The 27,700-nt window shown below is 47.5% G+C and overlaps 1 protein-coding gene and 1 long non-coding RNA gene across 4 annotated transcripts in view; one reads left to right on the plus strand and one right to left on the minus strand.

The window, feature by feature from the left end:
* Nucleotides 1–27,700, plus strand: part of MYO16 (myosin XVI) — a 607,799-nt gene that overhangs the window by 539,853 nt on the left and 40,246 nt on the right. For all 3 annotated transcript variants that reach the window (XM_045481946.1, XM_045481930.1, XM_045481937.1), the window contains exons 32-33: nucleotides 1,307–2,362; nucleotides 23,164–23,322. In XM_045481946.1, coding sequence (XP_045337902.1) covers nucleotides 1,307–2,362; nucleotides 23,164–23,322 — 1,215 coding nt within the window. The remainder of the gene's footprint in view (nucleotides 1–1,306; nucleotides 2,363–23,163; nucleotides 23,323–27,700) is intronic.
* Nucleotides 13,357–20,438, minus strand: LOC123599716. The gene is made up of 3 exons (XR_006713271.1): nucleotides 19,015–20,438; nucleotides 18,370–18,611; nucleotides 13,357–13,582 (listed from the first exon to the last, which is right to left on the minus strand). It is a non-coding gene; the product is annotated as an uncharacterized LOC123599716 (long non-coding RNA).

A 27,700-nucleotide genomic window follows, 5' to 3' on the forward strand; every position in this document is an offset into this window, starting at 1 on the left:
ATTTACTTTTTCTGAGAGAGAGACAGCGGGTGCACACACACATGCACGCATAAGCTGGGGAGGGGCAGAGAGGAGGGACAGAATCCCAAACAGGCTCCACGCCATTAGTACAGAGGCAGATGTGAGCCTGGAACTCACAAACTGTGAGAACTCACAAATCTGAGGCAAGATCCAGACGGGTGCGGAACTGACTGAACCACCTAGGCAACCCTGGAATTTTTAAAAATTAGCCTTTAATAAATCTTGGGGTCATATTTAAATAGTTTTTCTTCTTCGTTCATTGTTTTTCTAAATATCTCCTGTTTCAACAAGAAGTTTCCGCCTCCGGGGGCGGGGCGCCTGGGTGGCTCAGTCGGTTGGGCTTATGACTTGGGCTCAGGTCATGATCTCGAAGTTCATGGGTTTGAGCCCCGTGTAGGGCTCTGTGCTGACAGCTCAGAGCCCGGAACCTGCTTTGGATTCTGTGTCTCCTTCTCTCTCTGCCCCTCTCCTGCTCATGCTGTCTCCCCTCGCCCCTCAAAAATAAATGTTAAAAAAATCTGAAATAATTTAAAAAAAATAAGAAGTTTCCATCTTAGATGTTGTTTTTGTTTTTGTGTTTTTACCTTCTGTTTTTTTTTTTTTTTTTAAGTGATCTCTAAGCCCAGCGTGGGGCCCAAACCCTGACCCCTGAGATCAAGTGGCCCAGGCTCTTCTTGAGCCAGCCCCACACCCCCTTCCACTTAGAAGTTCCTAGTGACATGTTGTATCTTGATTCCCGTTAAATACATGCTTCTGTTAAGGATTCAAATATACTGGTTAATTGTAAAACTCACCCTTGGCATCTTTTTAAGAAAGTCCTTTCTAAGAAAGTAATCTCCCCAGGACATGTTGGTGTTTTGTCGCCCGTATACCATTCACAAGGAGCCGAGGCCTCTCCTACAGGAAGCATCCATATGCCACTAACTAGCCAAGGTCCCTGCCAGCCCTGGGGAAGGTCGGTTCAGTCCACACTTACTTCACAGCTGTATCAGGCCCGAGGAGTGCAGGCAGAGTATGTTCCAGAAAGCAGATCTGAAAGGCCCTCCCCAGGGCTTTGCCCTTCCCCTGTGCAGGTGGCTGACCATCCCGGGCCACCTCGCTGCCCACCTGACGCCTTCCTCAACCGGTACACTTGGCCTCCAGCTGCGGGGTCTGGATAGGTCTCCTCCCTGGGAGTCCAGGGCTCTGGAGGGCGGAGGGAGGCAGGCGGGGTGCTCGCGGTGGGACCCCGGGGTAAGGAGGGGGCCTGGCTGACACCTGCGTCCCTCCCCTGTGCCCCCTCCAGCTCTGACCCGGCCCAGGCCGCACAGCGACGACTACAGCACCATGAAGAAGATTCCTCCCCGCAAGCCCAAGCGCAGCCCCAACACCAAGCTCAGCGGCTCCTCCGAGGAGATCCCGGGCGCGCGGCGCAGAGGCGGCCCGAGGTGCGCGCTCGGGGTCCCCGCGCCCCCCGCGCCCCCCGCGCCCCCCGCGCGCGCCCCGCCGGAGCCCGACCCCGAGCCCGAGCCCGTGTACATCGAGATGCTGGGCCGCGCCGGCAGCCCTGAACAGGCCGAGGCCGTGTACGAGGAGATGAAGTACTTCGCGCCCCCCGAGGCGTCCGCGTCGCCCCCAGCTCTGCCCAGTGACAGTCGGAACCCCGTCCCCAGGGAGGAGGGCAACGGGGGCTGCCCGGCCGCCGGGTCCTGCAGAGACGCGTGCGACATCCCGGCCCCTTTCCCCAACCTGCTCCCTCACCGCCCCCCGCTCCTGGTGTTCCCCCCGACCCCCGTCACCTGCTCCCCGGCGTCCGACGAGTCGCCCTTGACGCCGCTGGAGGTGAAGAAGCTGCCGGTGCTGGAGACCAACCTCAAGTACCCCGTGCAGGCCGAAGGCTCCAGCCCGCTGTCCCCGCAGCACGCCAGGAACCCCAAGAGCGACGGGGATGGGCCCGCGTCCCCCGGCCCGCCAGCGCCCGGCGGCTCGCCCCCCACGCCGCCGCCTCCTCCCGCGCCCCCGACCCCCCGGCCGCCCACGCACTTCGCCTTTCCCCCGGAGCCCGTGGGCGCCGCGGCCCGAGCGACAGCCGGCCCCGACGTGCCCAGGGCTCACCAGCCGCCCCACTCTGCGCCCGCGGGGGGCGCGTGCAGCTCTCTCCCCAAGGCCCCCTACTCCCCTGGGAGGGCCGCCAGGCCCGAGCACCGCAAGGCCAGCGCCAGCCCGTCCTCCCCGGTGCCCTACAGCCCCCCGAACTGCAGAGCTCTCAGCAGCCCCCTGGACGAGCTGACCAGCCTCTTCAACTCCGGAAGGAGCTTGCTACGCAAGTCGGCGGCCGGGAGGAGAATCAGGGACCCCGAAGGTAGGCGGAGAGGAGAATCGGGGACCCCGGAGGTAGGCGGGGAGAAGAATCGGGGACCCCGAAGGTAGGCGGAGAGAAACCCGCAGGGAGGAGAATCGGGGACCCCGAAGGCAGGCAAAAGAGGAACCCGCGCCAGGGTGCATAGCACACGGGTGTGCATCTCTGCCTCGGGGTCCGCGTGCCTGCACACGCGCACATCCTTGTCTGTTGCTTAAACACGGCTTCGGGGGACCGAGTGGCCATTCCGAGCAGATGCCCACTTAAAAACATCTTGTGCAGCCAATGTGGTCAAGGGGGTAAGAATATTTCCATTCTGCACATAAAGCCTCGTGATATGAAAATACATAGTGCCAAAACTGGGCTCAGCAAAGTCTAGTGACTTCAAGGTGTTAGAGCAAGACTGAGCTTGAGCTGGTGCTCTTTTCTCTAATAATATGTTTCGTGATAACCCGGAAGTGGTATTTTTGTAGCATCACATTGCCGATTCCCGCTGCATTCACAGCTCACCACGAGTGCCCGAGTGTCCTGGGTGGAGGTGACTCCACGTGACCACCTGTCCATTCACAACCTAAGACTGCATACTGCTCACCTTTGTATTGCTTCGGATGAATGATTTTTCTTCGGTTCGAGTACCACCCCAGGGACATCTTAAGGCAGTTCTGTTAACACCCGTATCTTCTCATTGAGTAACTCAGCCTAGAGGGGGGTTTGCACTGACCATCCACTCAGGCGGGCACAACACCTGACCTGAGCCCAAGTCGAAAGTTGGATGTTTAAAGGACTGAGCCACCCAGGCCCCCCCGGGGAAAAGATTCTCATAATAATCGCAACTAATGTATTCATCTTCCAAAAAACATTCTAAGGCTTTTATACAAAACCAAAATATTTCCCAATGTGTTGTATCTTAAGGAAGAAATACGTTCATATATATCTTCTAAGGAAGTTGTAACAGGTCCCTTTTGTCATAATGCCATCGATACCCACCCCTCCAGGTAAATGGCAAACCATTGACATCCTAGCTTTACAGACTGAGATGGGAAACTTCAAGGTGAAGAGGTTAAATGCCTTCTTCGGGTCAAGTGGTAGGAATGGGAATAAAATGTTGACATTTTATGGACACACGAACCTGCTGTGTCTCCAAAAGAAAATATATAAGCATGTTAGCTTTCATCATTTGATTAGGAAAATTACTTTTCTGTTCAGGAAAATTACAAAAACTCTAAAATATTTAGAAAGCAATCTGAGTAAGTGACAAGTAGATCAAGGTAGGAACACTTAGCAAATGACTCAATAACTTACTCCCTCTTCATTTTTCAAAAAAAATATGCGAATTGTTTTGCTAACAATTTAAGGATAGGCCCATTGAAAAATGAAATTATCCTTGTAGGTAGAGGAATGTTTGAATTTCACGAGTCATATATTGTATTCGAAGGAACAAAATGGAATCTAAGAGCAAAGCATTAAAGGAACAAATTAATATTTGCTTTTAGAACTAAAAGTTAATTAAAACCACATACAGCTCATTTTATTGGAGTTAGGAATTGGGTGAATTCTTCTTGACTTGATTGACGAAAGTGAAGTGAATGGATTTCTAGACACAATTGGTCTTCTGGAAATCTCTGAGCTGAGGACTCAGCATAGTGAGAGGTATGGTGAGGCCTCCGGCGTGGTGTGTGAATTTGCTAATTACATTTCCCTGCGGTGGCATGAACCAGTATTTGAGAACACGTATCAAAACCTCAAGTATGGGGCACCTGGGTGGCTCAGTCGGTTAAGCGTCCAACTTCAGCTCAAGTCATGATCTCATGGCTTGTGGGTTTGAGCCCCACTTCAACCTCTGTGCTGACAGCTCGGAGCCTGGAGCCTGCTTTGGATTCTGTGGTTTCCTTCTCTCTGTCTCTCTCTCTCAAAAATAAATAAAAGCATTAAAAAAAATTCAAAAACCCTCAAGTACAACACTGTTAGTGCAAGCCTAAAATTACAAAATATCTATTTTTCTACTGTGCGCTTTTACAAAACACTCTTAATTTGAAAAAAAAAAAATAGCTTGAGCCATTACGACTTTCTCATAAACACATGAATTGGCAGCTTCTGTGCAAACACCATAGTTTTCATAACCGAAAACTTAGCAATATGAGACCAGGTCATCCCCCCACACCAGATTCCAGGAGTTCCACCTACAACGGTTGAGAACTGGGTAGTTCTTGATGGTCTGTGATGTGGGAAATAGCTTGGCACGTTTGCATGGCATGTCCTCATGGGATCTTACAGGTTATTCTTGCAGAATAAAAGAGACGAAAGATAAGATGCGGAAGAGAAAAGTTTTTCGTGCTGGCACTAATCACTAGAGCTGCTACGTGATGATTAAGGTTTACACAATTTGATCCTGAAGTCAGTAATCCATTTTCTTCTGAATGAATTGAATGGCTGTTATTAATGATTTACTATAGTCTTGGGACTTCTTCCCTTCAAGGTTTTAAATCTTTTCCTTTACCCTCTTTATATTTAAAGATATCCGTATTTTCACCTGAAATGGCTTTCTTACAAATAATCCAGTGGGTGGCTAATTCACCCTCCAGGCACCTGAATTAATTACCCTCATCTCTTGCGGTTGTGGTCTGGGGAAATCGTTCCGCTGATTTTGCAGAAGCGTTGGAAATATTCCCCTCGCTTCTTTGGAAAGTGACCTTGAGGAGATTACATTAGTAATCATTAGTACCCCGCTCTGGGCATCTCCAGTTAAAATATCAAGTACAATGAGTCTTGTGTAGTAACGAAGTCCTACCGTGTATAATTCTGCTCCGTCACTGCTCCGCAGACTTAGATGTAGGATTTCACAAACATGATCTTCCTCAAAACAGTTCACGTTCTGTTGACTAGTGGGTGTGCGATCTGAGATGTGCAAAGTCACTCAGATGCTAAGAGAGCAGGATGCACATCCAGACGGAAGGGTGGGGGTGGCGATGAACCCATAGCCCGAGAGAAATGATATTAGCAGTGAGTGGTTGTAGTGCTTGCCCTGTAGTTACCGTTTTAATAACCCAGTTAATTTTCCGGAGATGAAGAGATGTCTGCTGCTATTATCCCCATTGCACAGATGGGAAACTTAAGGCACAGAGAGGAACCCCCTTGCCCTGCGCCCATCCATCTGGGAGAGAGACATCGACATGCCTTGAGCACACAGCGATTCTGCACCCACCCCCCCCCCCATCACCCGCCAGGGCAATTCTCTTACCTACCTCTTGTCTTTAAGACAGGTTTTGAAAGTTCACATTTGCTTACCTGAGGCGCAGCAGGTGGGAGCCATATGGTTGGGGTAGAGAAAGTGGTTACGTAAATTTAAAAATGCCAAACGTGCACTTTACGGCTATTGGGGTGTGTATACAATTTTGGAAGACCATATGTGGGCCACTTGGCCCTTGACGTTGAGAATGACTGGATGTTTAATTATCTGTGCCTTTCTAGACGCAATTACCCCATTTGGTCCCAAAATGTTTTTCATCTGATGTCATAATATGACTAATAATATTATGCCAATTATTTCTAGTTGCTCAGTTTCAAAAATTATGAGACCTAATTCAAATGAAGGGAGAGAGTCATCGGCTGGTGTAGGCCACTAGGGTGCTCCATTGCGCCAAATGGTGTCCAGCGTCTAGTTGGGTTTATTTTAGAACATGAAATAAAGTCAGCATGCTGTTCTCTCCACCCATTGAAAAGACCAGGATGATAGGAGTTGGGCAAAAATGTAGCATATCTGGAGAAGAAAGGAGGAGAGCCAGGCTGAATAAGGAAGGGTCCGATCTGCAGAATGTTCTTACAAAAATTGTTTTATTACTTTTGATATAGTGCATCCATAGTTTATAAGATATAGATAGGTAGTCAAAAATGATGTAAAGAACAACAAAAACTGTATGCCTCTTTGCATATAGTCGGTGTTTATTAAATACCTATTTGGTGAAAAGCCTCCCTGAAAAAAAGCAGCCCTCGAGGCAGTTTTACTTAAAGAGAATCACCTAAGCCAAATGGAAATTCTTGTTCATCTCAAATACTTTATTTTCCTGCAGGAACATTCTGAGTAAAGAGTATTTTGAGTTTTCCGATCAGAGTGTTAGATGAATTTTCACCGTTTAATATATTATCCCATTGGGCCATTTGTTTGAAAAGGAGTTCTTTTTAAAGTTGGCCGTATGGAAGGCATCAAGCATATGCAAAAGCAGAGGGAACAGATTAATGGACTCTCTCCACGGCCAGTCTCGCTTCGTCTCTAATCCCGCCTGGGGCCCCTCCACCCCTACTGGATGATTTTGAAGTACATTCCAATGTCAAATCAATTTATCAATAAATATTTATAAATATTTTATTATTGAAGTCCTTTAGAAAAACTAAAAGATTTATTCTAGAAAGTGCTTTAGAAAAAAATGAAAGATGTATTCTTAAATCACTTTAATTAGTACGGACCATTCCGTCCACTTCAGCCTTCACAGACATGATCCACTGCTCCTAAGAGTAAGGGAAACCTGCTTCCGGAAAGCATGGCATCAGTTTTCATGACAGAGACAGAATAATTCTCTGGGGTCAGATTTCCACCGAAAATACACTACTGGCCTGTGAGATCTTCCCCAGGAGCTTCGAGGGAAACCCCTGAGGTGGGCAGCTGGCTCAGGGAGCCCCTTCTACTACCACACACACACACACACACACACACACAGGTGTGGATCTCTAAATATTATACCCAGACTAAGGGTGAAAGACCAACGTTCCAAAAGACAAGCTACAGGTGCTTCTGAAATCAATATTTTATGAGGTTTCGATGCTTCTATGCCACATTAGGCACAGCTACTCAGTCATTGTTTAATAACAAGAAGAATGCTTTGAAATCACAGAAATGTCGTGCACTTCCTGGCAGAGATCTGTGACTTGTTCGAGGACGGTGTCTGTGAGCTGCCATTTGGGGACACTTTCTTCATTTCATCTCTGACGCGTTCTGGTGAGATCACAGCACAAGAAATGGGTGCGCCTTATGCATGTCTCTGCATCCCGTGACAGGATGCAGGGCTTGGTCTCCCCTAGGCTTCCTGCCTCTACGCAGACACTTCTAGCACAGTCCAGTGCAGGGCCATTCGCCTTCCTCCCTCCCTGAACGCTTTCTCTCCGTGGTGACTTCCTGGGGGCAGGGGAGTGGCCTGAGGCATCCTGACAGCCATGAAGGGTGTGGACAGACAGGCACATAGTTTACTGATGCGTTGCTGTCTGCCTTCCTGCATCACGTAAGAGCCTCCTTCCCGTGAAACAAGGCATTCCTCTGCGTTCTGGAACCATCTGGAGTTAACACTAAATGTCCCTGATTTTCCAAATGAGTAAGTCCTTTGGAAAGATGAGCTTAGCATCCCCGAGAAGCGAGTGGATATTAGGCGAGGAAGAGCCATCTAGGTTTCTCCCAGTGCCGGGGAGCCGAGCTTTGACATAAGAAGAAGATCCCTCTCTGGGAGAAAAGGATGTTTTTCACCAAGTTCTTGGCCCTTCTGCAGGAACAGGCGGCCTCTGTGTTTGGGACACGTTTGCAGTGTTTCTAATTTCCCAGATAATACTTGGTTCACCTCCGCTTAAAAATGAGCTTTCAGTGTTAATAAATTGGTCAGCAGCCAACCCACCTGTGTGACGAGCACAGGGCTGTTTGTCCTCTGTATCAGTTGGACACTTTTTAAAAAGCCTAATGTGTGTTGTGAATGGCTGTGACATTCTTCCCACCATTTAGAGCACCTTCTCTTTATAAATGCCCGAGAATTCACACAGGGAAATTGTGCAACCGGGGGCCCGTAAGGGACTTGCATTAACTTGTAGAGCTAATTCCCTAACCCATTTACTTAATGCAAGTACAGGGCTTGCTACGGGGAGTCAAGAAATGGAGAAATCTGGCCCCTGCCCTCTCACCAACTGTCGGAGGCAGCCAGGCCCATCCAATTAAGTGAGTCAAAGTCTAGGAGAAGAGAGAGGCTTTAGCCTGAAGGTCATAAACCATCGGTGGGTCCATAACTGAGCTCCCAGTGGCCCGTGAGCCCCAGGGTTGTGCTCGCACCTTGTTGGTGGAGAGAGTTCCTGGACCTCCTCAGATTCTCACGACACGTCGCACGGTGTGCTTGGTGAGTGGCTGCCGGAGAGGCTGCGAGAGCCTCACCCCAGGGCTGCCCTGCGAACAGGGAGAGTGGTACCCAACCCGGAGAGGATGGGGCCATCCAGGTGCACAAGTGGGGGAGTAGGCATGGCAGCCAGGGGACCCGCTGTGTGTGGAGACACGTGAGCCTGGGGTACATGGTCCCATCAGAGCGTAGTCGTGAAGGGCAAAGAATGTACAGAGATAGAACAGCAAGCACTAGTCGCCTTGCGTGGGATGAAGGCAGGATGAGCTTTCCACCTGGAAGTTCCGTGACAAGGTCCTGAACGGTCTCCATCATCTCTCTTGGTCACGTGGCAGTTCAGCAGGAATGCTTAGGATCTTCCCCACAAGAGTGCAAAGAGCCAGGGGAGGGAAACGAACCAGACGGGTAATAGCAGTTCTAGGTATGGGCATGTGACCTCGTGTAACTGGAAATACTCAGAAATGCTGTGGAACATCTGTTAATGGTATTCTGCTAATAATATTAATAGCCAATGTTTGTGGATGGTTCTTTCCTGTTGCCCCGAGCACGCACAGTCTCCTCTGTCCCCAGATCCTCAGCCCTGTGTGAGGCCAGTGAAGCAGGTGTCAGCATTCCCCTCTGCTAATGAGCAATCCGAGACCTGGAGGGATTAAGTGATTCTCCCATAATCACAGGAACTAACGGGCCCCAGTGTCAGGAATCAAACAAGGCTCCTTTCTCCAAAACCAGGGAGAGATTTCTATTTCTGTTCTGTGAGGCCATTGTCAGCCTCGAAAACCAATTGAGATTTTGAAAAGATGCGGAGTCCCCATCCGAGAGGATAATTACTTTTGAAAGTTACACAGGAACTCATGACCAGGAAAAGAGACGGGAATACTTTTCCTTTCCGGTGATTTTTTTTCAGCTGCCCCCATGATTGGGATAGGAGAAAGGCACCCAGAAAAGCCTCCATCACTCGCCTCTTGGTGCCGTTCTAGACAAAAGAAATGAAAACAAGCAGCAGCAATTCAGTAGTTTCTGAATTATGGCAACCTAGAAACAGGTGAAGGTAATGGCCGGAAGTTAGAAATAGGTCTGGACAAAAATCTAGCATCAGGCCTCCATTCAGGGCCCCTCAGTAAGGATTTGTTGGGGAAATATTAAGCTCACAGATCTCACAGCCATGGTATGCTCACTAGACCGTGGTGTTTCGTTATCCTTTGAAACCCGGTAGCAAAACCAAGAAGAGAGGTGTGGCAATTAAATATGTAGATCAACCCAATCAAGAAGTTACCTTTGAGTAGTGGGAATCATGGGAAATTACCTGAACATATTGGCTGTGGGTCTGTAGCCACCAGTCTTCCCAGAGACATGTATCTTGCATGAATAGCTCGTCACTTCTGCAATGAGCCAAAGGCAGCTGAGCAGCCATCACCACTGGGATGTTCTGTGATGCACTGTCAGCGGGAGAAGAATCTATTGTACCTGGAATTCTGAAGAAAAAAAAAAAAAAAGAGGTCGTCTTTTCAGAAGTGGATTATCTTTCATAACCAGTAAATATTTTTCATGCTATCAACCCGTTAAAGCAAGCAGCTATTGTGAATTGTGGGTCTCTCTACTGGATTGTGAATTAAACTCCCACTGGGGGCTCCAAAGAGAAGCCCAGGGCTTTATCTTCGGAGGCTCTCAGCAGCTCTCCTTAAGCAAGTTAATAAAGACCTTCCTGACAATCTGCATCTCATTATTGCCACATAATACAACATCCTGGGGTTTTCTTCCTTCTGTGAAGAAATGCTTAAAAGTGACACGGTGCATGGAATGTTTTCCTAAAGACGGGCTGGATCGATGCCATGGTCTCTCTCTCCTTAAGAGTGTTGGCAGAGGAAAACCTATTTCTTAATTGCCTACCAGCGTTCAGGTCCTTTATGCCGACTTGAATCATTTTTATGATTAATCCTCAGATTAGCCTAGAAAATCTCACACTACCTGAAAGCCGGCTCTATCCAATATCACTTTATCCAGCGCTCGGTTCCATGGGTCCACAACGGTCACCTGGCATCCGCTGTGTGCGAAGCTTCACGGGGTGCTTTCTGCTCTGGCTTTACTTCCATCTTTTTCTGGTTTCTCCTTGAAATCTGTAACGTTCATACCCGTCCTCTGTACATTTGCAATCACTGGCCTATTGCAGTCACACATGGTAATTGTAATAAGACAGTAAACAACAATCTCATTTCTTTTGGTCTGCACTCAGGTGACTAGGTCCTCAAGGATGCAGGGCCCAGACAATGGCAGGCATGAGCTGCATCTGACATTACACAGCTTTACAGTAAAACCCGCCCTGTACCATGATGCCTGAGAATTGGTGCATTCCCCGGAATTGCTGAGAAACCTACAAAACAGCTTCCTCACACCCAAAAGTCTAGCTCATCACCAAACCTAATTTTGCCAAGGAAAGTTTCCTTTTAAAGAATCAGAGAGCTGACGTATACACAGTGGGTACGTGAGGGAATTTCCCAGGCAAATGTGCATGTTTTGGATTTTGGTCTTACTATTCTTTGATGTGGAAAGATGGACAATCCAGGAAGAAGTAAGTCTGAGAGAGAAGATGAAGACAAAGCATCGGGGGAAAACTAGGATCCCCAAAAAGGCATCTCCATGTTACCAGAAAGTGAAGCTGAGTTCCCAGCTTTTAAATTACCTTCTGACGTCACGCCAGGTCCGTTCACTGGAGCTACGTTTACCTGATCTTGTTCTCAGGTGAGATCACTGGTTGGATGGAGGTAGGCTGGTTTTCGCAGCAGAATGGAGGGGACGCAGCAATGTGCAAACAACTGCTGTGATATGGGGGAGCCCCCTCCCACGTCCTTTCTTAGGTACTCAGCCAGCGCCCAGCCCCAAGACACTGTGCAGCAAAAGAGTATTTTTTAATGTATTTTATTTTCATGAGAATTGCATTGACTCTGTTTCGTCTCTCGGTATTTCGGTACCTTTACATATATCCGGTGATGGAGTCCTTCTCAGATTTTTTAATGGATAAATTGCTTTCAAAATAACGACTGCAATCCTTAAGGAAAAAAATAGTCTACGATGCTCCATTTCCCAGACATTGGCTCGCCTTCCGATGTTACCATGCTGTTCGAGCGCCTTCGGGCCACCCCTCGTGTCCACATAAACCTTAGCCCAACTAGAGGCTGATTGAATCACTTATGTGTCATACAAGACAGTAGAACTCTAATTGTTAACATTAATTTCACTGGTGCAGTGGTGATGTGCAGGGGTCTCCGTTCGTTTACCGATCCTTGAAATCGTGCCTAATTTACAGAGACTAAAGAGCAGCACAACACAAGAGGCGCTGGGCTTATGTATGGTGATGAGGGATCATAAAAATGTCTTTTTAATCTGATGGTCGTTAGAAAACCCAGAGATGTGGTCCAGCTGCTAGTCAGAGAGCATTTTCATTGCTGTGAGGATTGAATCTGTCCTAGGAACCCTTTGTAATGATTTTAGGAGAAATGTCCTTTTTTTTTTTTTTTTTTTTTTTTTTAATTCAGGTAACAAAATAATTCTATGACATGGCCCCAAAACATGCAGTTCTTTTCAGGCACTAAAAAAAAAAAAAAAAAAATTACACACTAACACCGGGCAAGATGATTAAACTGGCAATGATATTTTGTATTGCCATTTGCCCCAAGTTTTGTTCATTTATTTAAAAAATGCATTGAGGATCTGTTTTGTGTCAGGCATTGTACTAAGTTGTATGGAGTTTTCAGGTCAAATGTGGCGACTGTTCAGAAGCAGCAGACAGCAGGGAAACATGAAAAATCCAATGGATCCAGGCGGTGGGAAACGGCTTGTGTGAAAACACCATTTGGGTGTCACAGAACGCCACTTCCCCTCCATGCGTGTGCATTGCAGCATTTTTATTCAGTTCATTCCATTCTTCTTCATCTTTAGGTGCTTACCATGACCCATTAAGTTGATTTCCCAACCTGTAAATATGTCTTTTGGAGCCCTGGTCTAGAAGGTGGGGTTTATATGGAGGGACAGGAGTGGGGGGAAGGTGTTAGACCAAACATGAGGAGAGGGAGCTCCAGGACAGGTGGACCCCAGCCCTCATGCTAGGGGCCAGTCTGTGCTCTGTCGTGCACTATGGTCATAGGGTTTTATACAAGGGCATGGTGACATGGTCAAGTTAGGTTTGGGGGTACCTACACGAGGCCATGTGGGTAGGATAGATGTCTCTCTCTCTGATTCCTCTATATTCATGTAAATGTAAACATATAACTTTAGCAAGGATTCATGAGAAATGCTTAGTTGTGGGGCATGCGGAAAGGGGATCCCACCTGCCAACCGGCCATTTGGTGGTTTCTTCCTGCTCTCCTGGAAGAAAGGAGAACCCATTGGAGACACAGGGGCAGCCTTGCCCTACAGGGTCCCAGTGTCCTCCCTCTGAGTAACTGACATCTACACTGTGACATGTCACTGTGGCGGCTCAAGGGAAATCCAAGCACAGGCGCACATGATTTTAGAGGCCTAAGGAATTAGCAATGCCAACCAGCCAATGTGGGCAGGTGGGGCTGTTCCTCAAGAGACGAGCACGGTGCCACCTTGCTGTTGTTAAAATATTGAAATATCTCTGTTGGAAGTGACTGTCATTCAGGGCCTGTGGGGTCCCCAAGCCCAGCACCCGCCCCATCCCGCCTTGGGTGTCCTGGCCCCAGGCCTGTCCAGTTTCTTCTCGGTTAGATGTTGACACAGCAGGCTTGAGGTAAATGGCTTGTGCTTATTCGGTTGGTGTTGGCCCGTGCCAACTAGTTGAGGTGGGCAAATTTTGTGATTACTCCTGAACAAGGAGTTTGAAAAGACTCAGCATACATCACTGCGATTTTTTTTTTTTTAACTCTTGCTGATTTTATTGGTTCTCTCTCACCTGCCGCAGTCACACAGTTGAAATTAATGTCCGCAAGTAGAGAGCTCTCCTGTCCGGAATGACAGGCATGTGGATCAGTAAACCTCTAGTCATGCTTAAGTCTATGTGGTGGAGATCAGGGCTGGCTGGAGGGCTCGGAACATCAGGGTAGGACTGGAATGTGAGCCAATGTCCCTGAAATGGAGGAACATAGATTATATTATTCTTAAGGACCAAAGCTGTTACCCTTTTTTTATGTATATGAACTTCTTTTTAATGCTTATTTATTTATTTTGAGAGAGAGATAGAGAGCAAGTGGGGAACGGGCAGAGAAAGAGAGAGACAGAGAATCCCAAGAAGACTCCGTGCTGTCAGCACAGAGCCCGACGCAGGGCTCCATCCCACAGACCGTGAGATGATGACCTGAGCCCAGATCAAGAGTTGGACGCTTAACCTACTGAGCCACCCAGGTGCCCCCAAAGTACTTATTCTTAAAGCAGATTATCTATTAAAGATCCAAGAAGGGCTCTATTACTAGCTACATATAAAGGCGACCAAATACCGGGAGGACAAAATAGACTCCATACAGTTCTCACAAAAATTAAATAAATGCCCTCCGAGGTTCTATCGGATCCAGGGATGGGCATTGACGTAAGAAAGGATGCGTGTGCTGGTAGAAGGGCATGGGACTCCTCTGTGTACCATCACGCGATGCCCCACGGGTGTCACAAATACTACATGTTCCTGATAAAAGAGCAGACTATTATCCTCCTCGCCTTGGAAAGTGAGGGGGACCCATTTCCCTAAACCAAAGCGCCCCCCCTGCCAGGGCCCACAGAGCTGCATTCCATGACTCCTGGATTTACATTACCACCTGGCACTTGGGAAATGTAAAAATAACACCAATATAAATAACCGCATGACCTATGAAATTACACATGAGGAATGGGTCTCCGGGCCAGGCCAGCGTGTTGTTTAGATGTTGCATATTCAGCTAATTATAGGAGAGGCGAGCTACCCAAGCACACGGAAAGGGAAGGGATTGGCGTGATTTGTTTCCCATTATGGCAGGGACAGAATGGATAGATGGGCACAAAAGGATCCAGCTAGTTAAATTTAAAGGAAAATTGGCACGACATAATTTTCTGTGCATTTCTGGGTTCTAAAAGCCCTATTTATACCCACAGGCATTTTTTAGCTTTACTATTCTTCCCCGGCTCAGCACATATGTTGTTGAAGATATCACTCTATTTCCTGACTCAGTTGGTGTTTTCTAGTGCAACCCCCTCCTTGCACTTAGCAGGGGAGAGGGTGGCAGGAGTTCGGAGCGGGGGACGAGGAAGCATTGCCATTCCAACCTACTTAGCCTAGAGGGTCAGTGTCTGTGGCACTTGCTGGCACAGAAGAATGCTTAAAACACAAGTTCAAGGGGGGATTTTGATCTACTCAAGAATGGCGATTTCATAAGGGTTGTTAAAGAGTAGGAAGGTGCACTGGGGGCCGGAGTTAGCCTTTTAAGATCAGTAGCGTCAGGAAATTATGTTTTCTCAACCCACGCAGCCTTTGCAACTGCTACAGTGCTCTATTTTTTGTTTTCTGTTTTCCTAAGCAATCAAGTTCCTATGGAAATACAACTGGATTGTGGGACGCAGGTGCGTCCCAAGGGTAATCGCATGGGAATCCGGTTTTCCGTCTCCAGTGCCCTGATACTTTTAGACCCTGCAGCCCTCCCTTGACACCTTTCTGCAAATATGAGCAAAGGGGCAATAAAGTCAGATTCACATGGCTTAGGGTCCGTTACACCTGTGCTGTACAAAAGCTATAGAGACTGAGCGTGCACCCCTCAGTGTGAGCAGACGCACCCCCTGTAGGGAAGACCCCAGTCTGCATACATCTCCTGTCTCGTTATGCAAGCCTGCACATGAGGTCTGTCTGCTTATTTGAGGTTAGGATCAGACACTGTCTGTGGGAATCCTTACACTTGACATTTGTCTTTCTCTGAGGCAATAAGCCATATGTTTGGGTTGTGCTATCGTGTATTTTTTTTTTTTTTTTAGAGTTTAATTCACTTCCTAGAAACTTGTTATAGCAGAACGCAGGGCAATTTGGGAGTGCTAAACCCTTATTTGTATTTCTTCCTCTAAGATTTTAGAAAAATCAGAGGCGTAAAAGACATTGTTCCTTGTAATACAAACTAGATGCCGACTTGGGCTAAGTGATCCCATCCAAATTTAATTACACACCATCTATGTGTATCTGTAAGCACAGTCCAGCCGTAACTCCTAAATTTTAGGAACGAGAACTCGAGAAGTAGCAGGACTATGCCAGCCACGTCTCTCGCCGTTTGTACCTTTCCTTAATGCCAAAGAGGAAAAAGCAAGCACATTCCCTTTGCGCATAGCCTTTCTAGAAGAGGAATTTTCCTATAGAGTTGCGGAATGAATCCCAGCCAGCATGAGTAATGAGTTGAAAATGTATTTTCACATTTTTCCTGCCTTGCATAGCACTCTCGGTATTAAATCAGTCAAACAGCTATAGTTTGTTTTTCTCTCCTGCGTTACTGAAACCTGGATCCTGTCTCCTATGTTTCCAAAATACACTCTAAAATTATCTCGAGTTCAGGTAACTAAGAACGAAATGACGTGCTTAGCATTCATCTTAAAGAAACACACCGTGCCTCATTCCTTACTTGTTCTGTACGACCTTTCAGTGGCATGGGTGCCCTCAGCCCCCCTTTGTCCCTCCGCCCTGTCTCCCAACCCACACCTGCCTGCTTGTGTCCACCGTCACTGGGCCTCACCTTCTGCTGCCCATGGGGGGGGGGGTGGCATCGCTCTCCTGCAAGAGACCCTCCCTGCTGAGGGATGCTGGAGTCTCTCCCACACACGGTCTTCTCAGTCCTAATAAATGCTCTGCTTCAAATCATTGCCACTCTGTTTAGGCCTTGGGCATGTGGCTGTCCCTTGAAGGTCGACGTGCACAGCCCCAGACTTGTCCTGTGTCCACTCACCTCGGCTGGTGCTGACTTACTGAGGTCCCTCAGCTCCAAGGGACCTGTAACTCAGACCTCCCTGCCCAGCTGGTCCTTCTGACCCTGCCCAAGCCTAAATGCTCTGTGCTCTTCTCTCTGAACTTTCCTCCAGCCTCATCCAGCTGGACACATTTTTGCTAGATTAATAACATTTAAAAATTACAGTCTTGGTGCACCTGGATGGCTCAGTCCATTGACGGTCCGGCTCTCAATTTTGGCTCCAGTCATGATCCCAGGGTCATGGGATCAAGCCTGGTGTTGGGCTCTGTGCTGAGCGTGGAGACAGCTTAAGATTCTCTCTTCCTCCCTCTGCCCCTCCCCCCCCCCAAATACAGTCTTTATGTTATGCCCTTCCTTACCTAAGAATGTGCTAGACCCCACTCTGGTGACGGTGCGTAAGTTGCAAACTTATGCCCAGTTCTCTCTGCCCTTCCCCTCTCCTCTCTCTTCTCTCCTCCTTCCCCTCCTTTCCCCTCGTCTGTGGGCAGAAAGGCTTTCCAGACAGTCGTTTTTTCCAGACATTGAAGATTATACCATGGTGGGGGACAGGTGTGGAGATGTCTTTAAGAAAAAGAATAAAAATGATGGGGCGCCTGGTGGCTCGGTTGAGTGTCTGACTTCAGCTCAGGTCACGATCTCACAGTTGACGAGTTCGAGCCCAGTGTCGGGCTCTGTGCTGACGGCTTGGAGCCTGGAGCCTGCTTCGGATTCTGTGTCTCCCTCTCTCTCTGCCCCTCCTCCGATCACACTCTGTCTCTCTCTTTCTCTCTCTCTCTCTCAAAAATAAATAAGCACTAAAAAAATTTTTTAAAAAGAAAAAGAATAAAAATGACAACAATTTAGGGAGTGAATTGAAGGTTTATTTAAAATGAGGAAATAAAGCAAAGCTGTCTCATGCAGGTGATAACTATACACATTGACCGACTGACCCTTGGGTTTCCGACTTGGCCTTTGCAAGTGAGTGTGAGTCTGGGACCCTCACGGCGGAGACTCCTGGTCAACCCCCCTCTGCCCCTGTCCAGGCACCAAGATTCCAGAGCCAACATCTGTCATACTCTTTGCAGTTCTCTGACATTAAAGTTCCTAAAACCATGTAAACTAAGGTCTTAAAAACCTGACCACGCATAAACCTTGCTGATTGGTAGCACAGTAGGAGAAACCTGAATGCTTACTGTGGGTCAGGAACAGATTTCAAAGATCCCAAAGCCCTGTCCTCCACTCAAGTTAACAAGCAGGTGGAAAACAACCAGCTCTGGCCCTTTGAATATGGAGAAAACGTCCCCCTCGCACAACGTGAAATTTTCTTCACCTCGTAATTTTAAATAAGTAGAGATTAGAACTCAAATGTGTAAAAACAGTGGAAGTCTTTTCACGATTCCAGTAATCTCTTATGAACGAGGAGAAACTGTTCCTGACTTTTTCCCCTCATCGTTCACATGAATTCTTCAGCCAGTAACTTTGTCAGTTCTTCCAATTACACAACACGTAGTTTCCTTTTAGAAAACAAAGTCTCTATAGCAATTTTGTCATAGCAATTCGTTTATTCTTTATTCTATTTTTTCTTTCTTTTTTTTTAAAAAAAAATTTTAACGTTTATTTATTTTGAGAGACAGAGTGCGAGCAGGGGAAGGGCAGAGAGAGAGGGAGGGAGACACAGAATCCGAAGCAGGCTCCAGGCTCCGAGCCATCAGCACAGAGCCCGACTCGGGGCTCAAACCCACGAACCGTGTGGTTACAACCTGAGCCAAAGTCAGACGCTTACCCGTCTGAGCCACCCGGGCGCCCCATCTATTTTTTCTTTCTTTCAGCAAATATTTTATCGAGCACATACTCTGTTCCCATACTTGCACTCCACAAGGGGCAGGCAGAAAACAAATGATCGAGTGGAAGGTGCCTGCCATGAGAAGGACCGCCCAGGGCCCTAAAACCAGGAGTAAGGAAAGAAACTGACCTGAGGCGGAGAGAGGTGCTATCTTCTAGAAGGTGGTCCAGAAAGCCTGTCTGCTCAGGGCAGATTTGAGCAGAACCTAAGCTACACACAGAGCTCCGTCCATGCTCTCTCCGGACAGGGGGACACGTTAGCAGAGGGGCCCCAGGCGTAAGTGGCAAGGGCGTAGTTGGAAATGAGGTCCAGGATGAGCCGGGAATCAGGTGGTGGATGGTCTCAGCCACAGGAAGCCATTGGATCTCAATCTAAATGAAATAAGAAATGAGTGGACAGACTCGACTGGGCAAATGGCACCGTCTGACCTAGGCTTCTCAGCCTCAGCCCCACGGACATCCTGGGCAGGACCATTCCTCACCGCGGGGGTGGGCTGGCTGGCTGTGCATTGCTGGGGGCGTTGCAGCATCGCTGACCTCTACCCACTAGATACCAGCAGCCACCCCCTTCTCCAGTGCGAGGACTAGAAACGTCTCCAGACACTGCCACGTGTCTCCTGGTGGGCAATATCACCTTCTCTTGAAACCCAATGTTCAAAGGATCACACCCACCCAGTGTGATATTTTCGTTACATAAAAATGAACACAGCAAAACTGAATTTCTGTTTTCTGAGATTTGCTAGAACTCTCCCCCTAGATTAAGATTCAACTCAACTGTGTCCACGTTGCATGCTTGTGTTTAACAATCGTATCCCAGTGGAAAGGCCAAGGCTTTATCTTTGAGTCAGATCCCAGGGTGATTCATTTCTCCCGTACCTGTAACAACAGCACCAGGCAGGGGTCACAGAGCAGTCCTGTTTACAGGCTGGGAGAAAACAGCACAGGTATTCAAATTAACTCGTGTGGTGAAGCAGCCAACCAGAGGTGCCACTGCATTGCATAAACCACTGATTACACAACACGCGCAGATACAAAAGTGATTCAGACATACCTCGAATCGTGATACAGGATTTTACAGCACACACTCCTGTATTTGTTTGCTTAGATTTCCTGAGAGTCTCAGATATTTTCTTTTGCTGTGACTGTGACCGCCTTTTCTTCACCCTCAAAACCCCAGCGGCCACCGCTTGGAGGCGTGAACAGGCTTCGCGGCTTGGTTTGCTCTGGATGATTCCTCTTAGAATTCTCCCTAAAGGATGCACTCATATTTGCACAATTATACGTAAGGCTTCTCCAGGCTTCATGCCGGTGTCCTCTTGATTTTTCGCTGCTGGAGTTCCTTCACTGCCTAAGTGCAGGGTCCAGGCACACTCTCCATGAGGAATGTTGTAACCACTCGTGTACCGAACTGCCCCTTTACAGCAAAATCAAAGTGTTGAGCGTTTCTGCGTTTGACCCTCACTGTAGTTGAGTCAGGCATTAACAAGTTGGGGCACAGACGTCTTTGCGTGTTTGGATTTAACTTGGAGCAAAGGCGTTTATGAGCAGAGGCTGACACAGAATTTAGTAAGCCAAGAACCATCCCCGCAATTAATATTAATGAATATTGGATAACGCCAAAGTGGAGACATCTATATCGATGTTGCAACTCTTGCAGTGGCTGGAATATAATGCTTACCCTACGGTTCCCAGTTCATTACCACCGAGGCACGGTGATCCAGTAAAGCCACAGGAAAACATCTGCCTTATCCTTTCGATCAGCAAATGAAATGATGGAAGACTTTGCATACAAGGGCCAAGCGGAGGAGTGAATGTGGGTAGATGGCGGAGCCGGCCCGCCCCGGTCTGAACCCGGCTGCAACACCTACTAATTGAGAAAGGTTTGCGTGTGGGTAACCTCCCCAAACCTCAGTGAGCTCATCTCGAAAACGGGCGTGGAAGAGACAGCTGCTCAGAATCAGAAAAACCAGATGTCACCTCTAGCAGAGCGGTGGCCCAGCATAAACCCCCAGGCCATGGTAATTCTTGTCAGAGCAAAGTGAACGATCACCATCAGATTGGCCGTGAGTGCTTGCTTTTTACATGAAGAAGGACTTAAGTCCTCTTTCCAGTCCAAAGCCATCCTTGGGTAGACATATGCTTTTAAGGTAAAACTATAAAGAAAATTTTAGTAGGTCATGTAAGGATCCCAGCCTCACGTGTAGGACAAATTTAAAATCAGTCCTTGGCTACAGTTTAACCTGACTGGAAATATTTTTAAAACACTCATAGCAAAATGGGAGGTGTTGACTACAAATACGTGGGTTGTTTACGAGCTGGGAATCAGTTATGAGGGAAACTGGCATTGAGCGTTGGTACCAAGAGCGTAAGCAGTATCTTGGAGGGTTGAGTTTTGTCCCGCCAGATGGAAGGGGACTGTCCCGAGTTACCCAGTGAGGGGCTTTCTGGCTCACACCCTTCGTAAGCTCCTTCCTGCGGTGGCCTCCCAGGCCCCGGGCCATATGCCTGTCCCCGGTCCCACCTGCCCCTTCCTTTCACATGCCCAACCCATTAGGACCCTACACCCTGGTTCCTGCCTTACGTGTTCATGCGCGTGGGACATCGTCTTTCTCCACAGTCACTTTTTTCCCTCCTTCTCTGAGCCCCAGTGCGACCCCCTAAATATGCTTCCCTGACCAAACTGCCTGACACAGTGACTCTCACCCCCGCTGCCCTTCAGCTTTGTACCCAGCCTGGAGGCTGCCACTTTTAATGATCCGCTCGTTTGTTTACTTCTTGGTTGTCCTACTGGGAGGTGAGCATCATAATCGCATCTGGAGCATCCGAAGAGTGTCGCCTAGTAGGCATTCAGCAGGCAAGTGAATTAAAAAATGAAAAAAAAAAACAAAAAAAAAAAACAGCTTGAAGAGAGGCAGATAAATATGTCTTGAGATGGCTTTAAAATTTTTTTTAACATTTATTTATTTTTGAGAGACAGAGCTCAAGCAGGGGAGGGGCAGAGAGAGAGAGAGGGAGACACAGAATCCGAAGCAGGCTCCAGGCTCCGAGCTGTCAGCACAGAGCCCGACGCAGGGCTCGACCTCAGTCCACAAGATCGTGACCTGAGCCGAAGTCAGATGCTCAACTGACTGAGCCACCCAGGCACCCTGGAGATGGCTTTAAATCCAAACCAGTTTTACTGACTTTCAGATTTTTTTAAATGGCAAACTACAGTCAACCGAATGAAATAGATACTCATTTAGTGCCAGCTTGTCAACAGATAACTGCTCATTGTCGCGACCTCACATGGTTCTGACCCCCGGACCTCACGTTCACCACTGTTCTTATGCACACTGGCTGGGCCAAAGCCTTTCTGCCTGGTTCCTAAATGCGACCTGTCAGGAGCTGCAGTGGCTCCCTCGGTCCCTGGAATCTCAACTCCCCTGCACGGTTTTCAAAGCTCTGTCCATTTTGCCTTCATCCAGCATTTGCTACCTAAAAACCCCTTCCCATCTGGGCAGACCTAGCTCCTCTCTGTGCTTTGGGGCCAGACGCCACTTGTAAATGACAGGTCACTGTGGGTCCTCTGACCAGGAGTCCCACTGGTGGGCAGGAATAGGCAGGGCTGGTGAGGACTGGGTGCTCTAGGTCCAGGGAGTGCATACAGCAAAGCACAGAAACACGGGTCAGTAAGGAGCTCTGGATATGCCTGGATATGCAGCGCCCCTTGAATGTAAGGTCAAGGGCAAGGGGAGATCATGTCTAGAGGGAAGAGTTAAAAAGGGTCATGGCAGGTACAGCCTGGAGGCACAGCTCTGGACTGCTGGCCTTCTCCCTTTTTCTTTCCCTCCCTCCTTCCATCCTTCCTCCCTCCCTCCATCCTTCTCCCTCCTTCCTTTTCTCCCTCCCCCCATCCTTCCTTCTTCCCTTCCTCCCTCCCTCCTTTGGGATCACTGGAGATGACCTGTTCTGCCACATGTAAAGTATAATAAAGCGAATTATGCTTTTTATCCCTTTAGAGTAATTTGTTAGCCTAAAACTTGAGAAAGGCCAACCTAACAGCAATCACAATCCACTGTGTCCCAGCAAACAAAGATCAGAAGCCGCATGCTTATTCTGGGGTGAACAAAAATCCCCCAGTACGTTGGAGCTTTTTGAGGTCCCTGGGGAAGCAAGAGCCAATCATGGCTCACCTGGCCAGTCCAACAGAGGGGTCCCAATTGGGGGAATGGGAGATGGCGAGGGCCACACCTGACCCCGTGGTGGACAATTGTGCTTGCTTGACATGCTCTGGTCTATGGCACTTGCTGTGTTTTACTTTATTATTCCTACGTAATTAAAAAAAATCTTCGTTTGGCTCTTTGGCCTAATATGGACAACAGTTTCCATGTTCATAGCTCTCCAAGCCCCCGATAGGGGACGGACAGTGAACAATTAGGTAATGTGGTTAGTGTACAGAATCCAGAAGTGGGGTTGTAAAATTTAATCTTCCTAAATGGATAATAACTAATTTTGTAATGATGCCGAAAATATATTTGTGATTTTTTGCAACCTAGAGGGTTGGCTCAGCTCTGCTTAATTTAATAATTGAGAAAACTTCTGAATTTATTTCCATGCTTCTTTTAGGAAATAGTGCTCTCAAGACACACAGGGCTACAGTGACAGTTTATTAGACTACGACATCAAACTTTCTGTATAGATATGCTTGAAAATAACAAATCATGAAATTCATTATCACCACTTAATATTTCCTATGATGTGTTAGAGTGTTGTGGCAAAATTCGGTGAATATTTTGTAGGCCGTAAAGTTAATTAACGGTGATTATGAATTTACCATACAATTAAGGTTTCACTTGATAAGTTTTATTATTTTCTTCTACTATTTTATTAAATTATTCGGTCCATTTTATCAGTAAAGAATAATCCTTTCCGAAATTTGTTTTAGGTTTTGAGACTAACATGAACCTAACTGGCCGAGATGATCCTGGTAGAGCAGAAATTGTATCCGAGACTCAAGATAGAAATGCAAATAACCATGGAATTCAATTATCTAATTCCCTCTCAAGTGCTATCACGGCTGAAAATGGGAATTCTGTCTCAAATGGTAAGTGCTTTTTAAACTCGGAAGTAAATAGATGAAAGTATTAAGCTCTATCAACTTTCTAGGGAGAATGGATTTGAGACATAAAAATGAAGTAGGCTTAAAAACTGGAACATAGATCATAAACTTTACTGTAGGGTGTATTGTAGCATTTTATTGGTTAGGTTAAAGAATTACAGTTGCATTTGGTGTTAGTTGACTTTTCAGAGATTGTTACAGAGTATCTCATATGTGGGAACCAATATAAAATGAGATTATACAGGACCAAAGGAGGAGATAGGTGCTTTAACAATAGTTTTAATTTAAAAAAAAAAAAACATACTTTTTCTTCTCATCTCTGAATGGTGTGAAGGGAAATAATATTGAAGTCATGGTAAACACCAAACAGGCCTTAAGCATTTAATTGGAGTGTATCAATGAATGCATCATCTAGAACTTGGCTAGACTGTGTGTATCCAAAATAGTGGCTTAGACAAAGCCACTTGAATCTTGGGAAGATTCATACCAATCTTTTCCTGAGAACATGCAGAAAAGCTGGCCAAAACTTTCTTTGTTGTTTAATCTGATTAAAAACACTAGGAAACTATTAAGACAGTGAGATCCTGGGAAGACACTGAGGAAGGCGGTATGGAATGTATAGAGGCCAAGCCAGGAGGCCGACATTCTAGACTTTTCTCTGAGGGATGTCCAGGGCACTTTCCTCGTCCCCAGAAGGCAACTCAGAAGCCGGGAGGGACTTCTGACTGCCTCCAAAGATTGTGGGGAGACTAAGTCCAGGGCCTGCCAAGGCCATGGGCTGGAGCCTTGAAGTGTCCAAAGGTCAGGTGGACCCAACTAGAAGCCACAGCACAGTTATGGATCATCTCAATCCCTGATGTTGGACGGAGGTCCTCCCGGACTGACAGGGCCCACCGGTACCTGGGGGGCAGAGTGTGTGTGTGTGTGTGTGCGCGTGTGTGTGTGCGTGTGTGTGTGTGTGTCCCAAAGGACAATTACAGCATCTGAGGCTTCAAACTGCTCTAACAGACCATTTTTCAAATAATTCAACACATAGTCAAAAAAAACCGAGCACATGAGGACAGAAAGCAAGATGAAAAATGAACAAGCAGAAATATCCGTCGATTGCCGTTACATCCATGGGGTCCCGAAAGATTGGAGTTCAAACGCACATACTTTAAAATAAGTATGTTTACACTCTGCCCAAGGAGATAAAAGAAGGAATCAGCAGAAACAATGGGAAACTATAAAAACGTGTCAAATGGAAATTCTGAAATTGAGAAATAGTCATAAAATTAAGTACAACAGAGGATGGGTTTAAAGTTAATTAGACACAGTCATTTGGGAGAAGGGAAAAAAAAAAAAAACCTGGGGAAGTGGGAGATAAATCAGAGGATATCTGGAATGAAACACAAAGAAGCGAAGAGAAGATTAAGGATTCCAGACAGTGTTTGGAGACATGGAAGTCTTGGTTGAGAGAGTCATCGGAATTTTAGAGAAAGAGATTATGCAGGCAGCGGAGAAGACTGTGTCCATGTGAATGCCTGTGTGCAAATGATTATTGATAATCACCTGCAATGGATATCCTTCCAGGAGCCTGGGGGGGCTCAGTTGGTTAAGTGTCCAACTTCGGCTCAGGTCATGATCTCACGGTCCATGGGATGGAGCCCCGCGTCAGGCTCTGTGCTGACAGCTCAGAGCCTGGAGCCTGCTTCGGATTCTGTGTCTCCCCTCTCTCTGCCCCTCCACCACTTGTGTTCTCTCTCTCTCTCAAGAATAAATCAGCATTAAAAAATACACATATTTAAAATGGATACCTTCAACTGGTGACCGGGTCATGTTCGTTATCTCCTCCTGTGTAAAAACTACTGCCTCCCAGAACTCAGAGGCTTAATTCAACAAAAGGCTATGTTTTCATACCTTCTGTGGGTCAGGAATCTGGCTGTGGCTGAGGGCAGTGCCTTTGTTGCAAGGTCCCTTGTGAGGCGGCTGTCAACTGACTGTTGGCCAAAACCCTAGTCATCTTGACGCTTGATGGAAAGGTGGCCCAATTTCAGGATCACTTACATGGCCGCTGGCAGGCCTCACCAGCCCACTCACACGGCCTTCGCCATAAGGGTGGCCTCGAACCAGGGCAGCTGGCCATGAGAGAGCAAGAAAGAGCATCTGGGTGGGGGCCGCGGTCCTTACCTAGCCCACCCCTGCAGGCGACGCCCAGCACGTCTGCCACATTCTGTCTGTAGGTCACCCATGCCGGCTACCCGATGGGAGGGGGTTAGATGAGTTGTGAGTGCCTGGTGGTGGGCTCACTGGGGGCCATTGTATAGGCTGCCTGGCACGTGGATAAACAGCCAAAAAAGTTTGGGGGGGGCACTAACCTCACATGCCACGAAACGGGTGCCTCTCAAGCACGTTGCGCTAAGTGCAAAAAGAATCCGACATTGGGGCGCCTGGGTGGCGCAGTCGGTTAAGCGTCCGACTTCAGCCAGGTCACGATCTCGCGGTCCGTGAGTTCGAGCCCCGCGTCAGGCTCTGGGCTGATGGCTCAGAGCCTGGAGCCTGTTTCGGATTCTGTGTCTCCCTCTCTCTCTGCCCCTCCCCCGTTCATGCTCTGTCTCTCTCTGTCCCCAAAATAAATAAACTTTGAAAAAAAAAAATTAAAAAAAAAAAAAAAAAAGAATCCGACATTGCCCAAGGCTGCGTGAGTGGCAGGGGATGGTCTGCTGTCTAGTTCCGTCCAGGCAGCTGTAGCAAAATACCCACACCGGGCGGCTCATCAACAGCAGAAGTATTTGCTCACAGTCCCGGATGTCCACGATCACGATCAGCGGGGCCGGTGTGGTCGGTGCCGACATGGGCCCTCCTCCACCTGGCTGATTGCCAGTCTCCCTGTGTCCTCACAAGATTGGAAGGAATGAGCCAGGTCTCTGGGGTCTCTTTCAGAAGTGCATGAACCCCAGTCGTGAGGGCTCCAGCCTCATGACCTAACATCCTCTGAGAGGCGCTCCCTCCTAAAGCCATCACCTTGAAGGCTCGGATTCCAAAATAAACATTTGGGAAGAGGGGGGACAGACACTCAGACCATAGCAGACTGCAGAAGGCCATGAATTGCTGTTGACAAACAAGAATGTACATGTTCCTCGAAATTTATAGACATCTTTCTGTCTATAAATGTGACTTTTCTTGAAACAAAGCCTGAGTAGAATAAATAAAAACAAAACTGCTCCTAGGCATATCATAGTGAACCACGGGTAACTAAGAGTGAATCTTAAAAGCAGCCAGAAGTTAAAAAAAAGACAAGTTCCAAAGAGCAACAATGGAAATCCAAAGACACCAAAGTCATGTATGTCATGTGCTCAAATAAAATAATTGCCAAGCTAGAATTAAAAAAGAAAATTGTTTGTTTATTTTTGAGAGAGACAGAGTGCAAGCAGGAGAGGGGTGGGGGGGTGACGCAGAATCCGAAGCAGCTCCAGGGTCCGAGCTGTCAGCACAGAGCCCCACACGGAGCTTGAACCCACGAACCCTGAGATCATGACCTGAGCCAGAGTCGGCTGCTTAATGGACTGAGCCACCCTAGTGTCCCTAGATTTTTATAAGCAATAAAAAACTTCTGTAAGAATGAAAAGGAGCTAAAGATAGTTTTAGAAAAAGGTAAGAACTGGAAGATGAAGCCCAGACATACCCAAATTCTCAGAGATACAAACAGGAAAAAGAATGAAAAAACCAAGTGAAGTCGAGATGGTAAAACAGCGTTTCTGATTACGCACAGATAACTCAAACTAGCTGTAATTTCAAAGGCCACCACAGAAGGAATAATAGTGGAGTATATAATTTCCAAACTAATAGAGAGGGTAAAACAGAATAATAAAAGCCAGTCCACCCAAAAGTTGGCAAAAAAGAGGTAAACTGGAGATTTCTGGAAAACAGGCCAAATAGAAAGGTCGTAGATGGTAGACACAACAGCACCTTTGAAAATAACTAAACTCGAATTCCATGAAATTTTAAGAGGCCCATTTAATGTGAATTTCCATTAAAGATGAATTGATTGGGGTGCCTGGGTGGCTCAGTCGGTTAAACATCTGACTTCGGCTCAGGTCATGATCTACCAGTTCATGGGTTTGAGCCCTCCGTCAGGCTCTGTGCTGACAGCTCAGAGCCTGGAGCCTGCTTCGGATTCTGTCTCCCTCTCTTTCTGCCCCTGCCCCACTCGTGCTCTGTCTCTTAAAAATAAATAAACATTATGGGGCGCCTGGGTGGCGCAGTCGGTTAAGCGTCCGACTTCAGCCAGGTCACGATCTCGCGGTCCGTGAGTTCGAGCCCCGCGTCGGGCTCTGGGCTGATGGCTCAGAGCCTGGAGCCTGCTTCCGATTCTGTGTCTCCC

The sequence above is a fragment of the Leopardus geoffroyi genome, chromosome A1, assembly GCF_018350155.1.
Source record: "Leopardus geoffroyi isolate Oge1 chromosome A1, O.geoffroyi_Oge1_pat1.0, whole genome shotgun sequence".
Lineage (NCBI taxonomy): Eukaryota > Metazoa > Chordata > Mammalia > Carnivora > Felidae > Leopardus > Leopardus geoffroyi.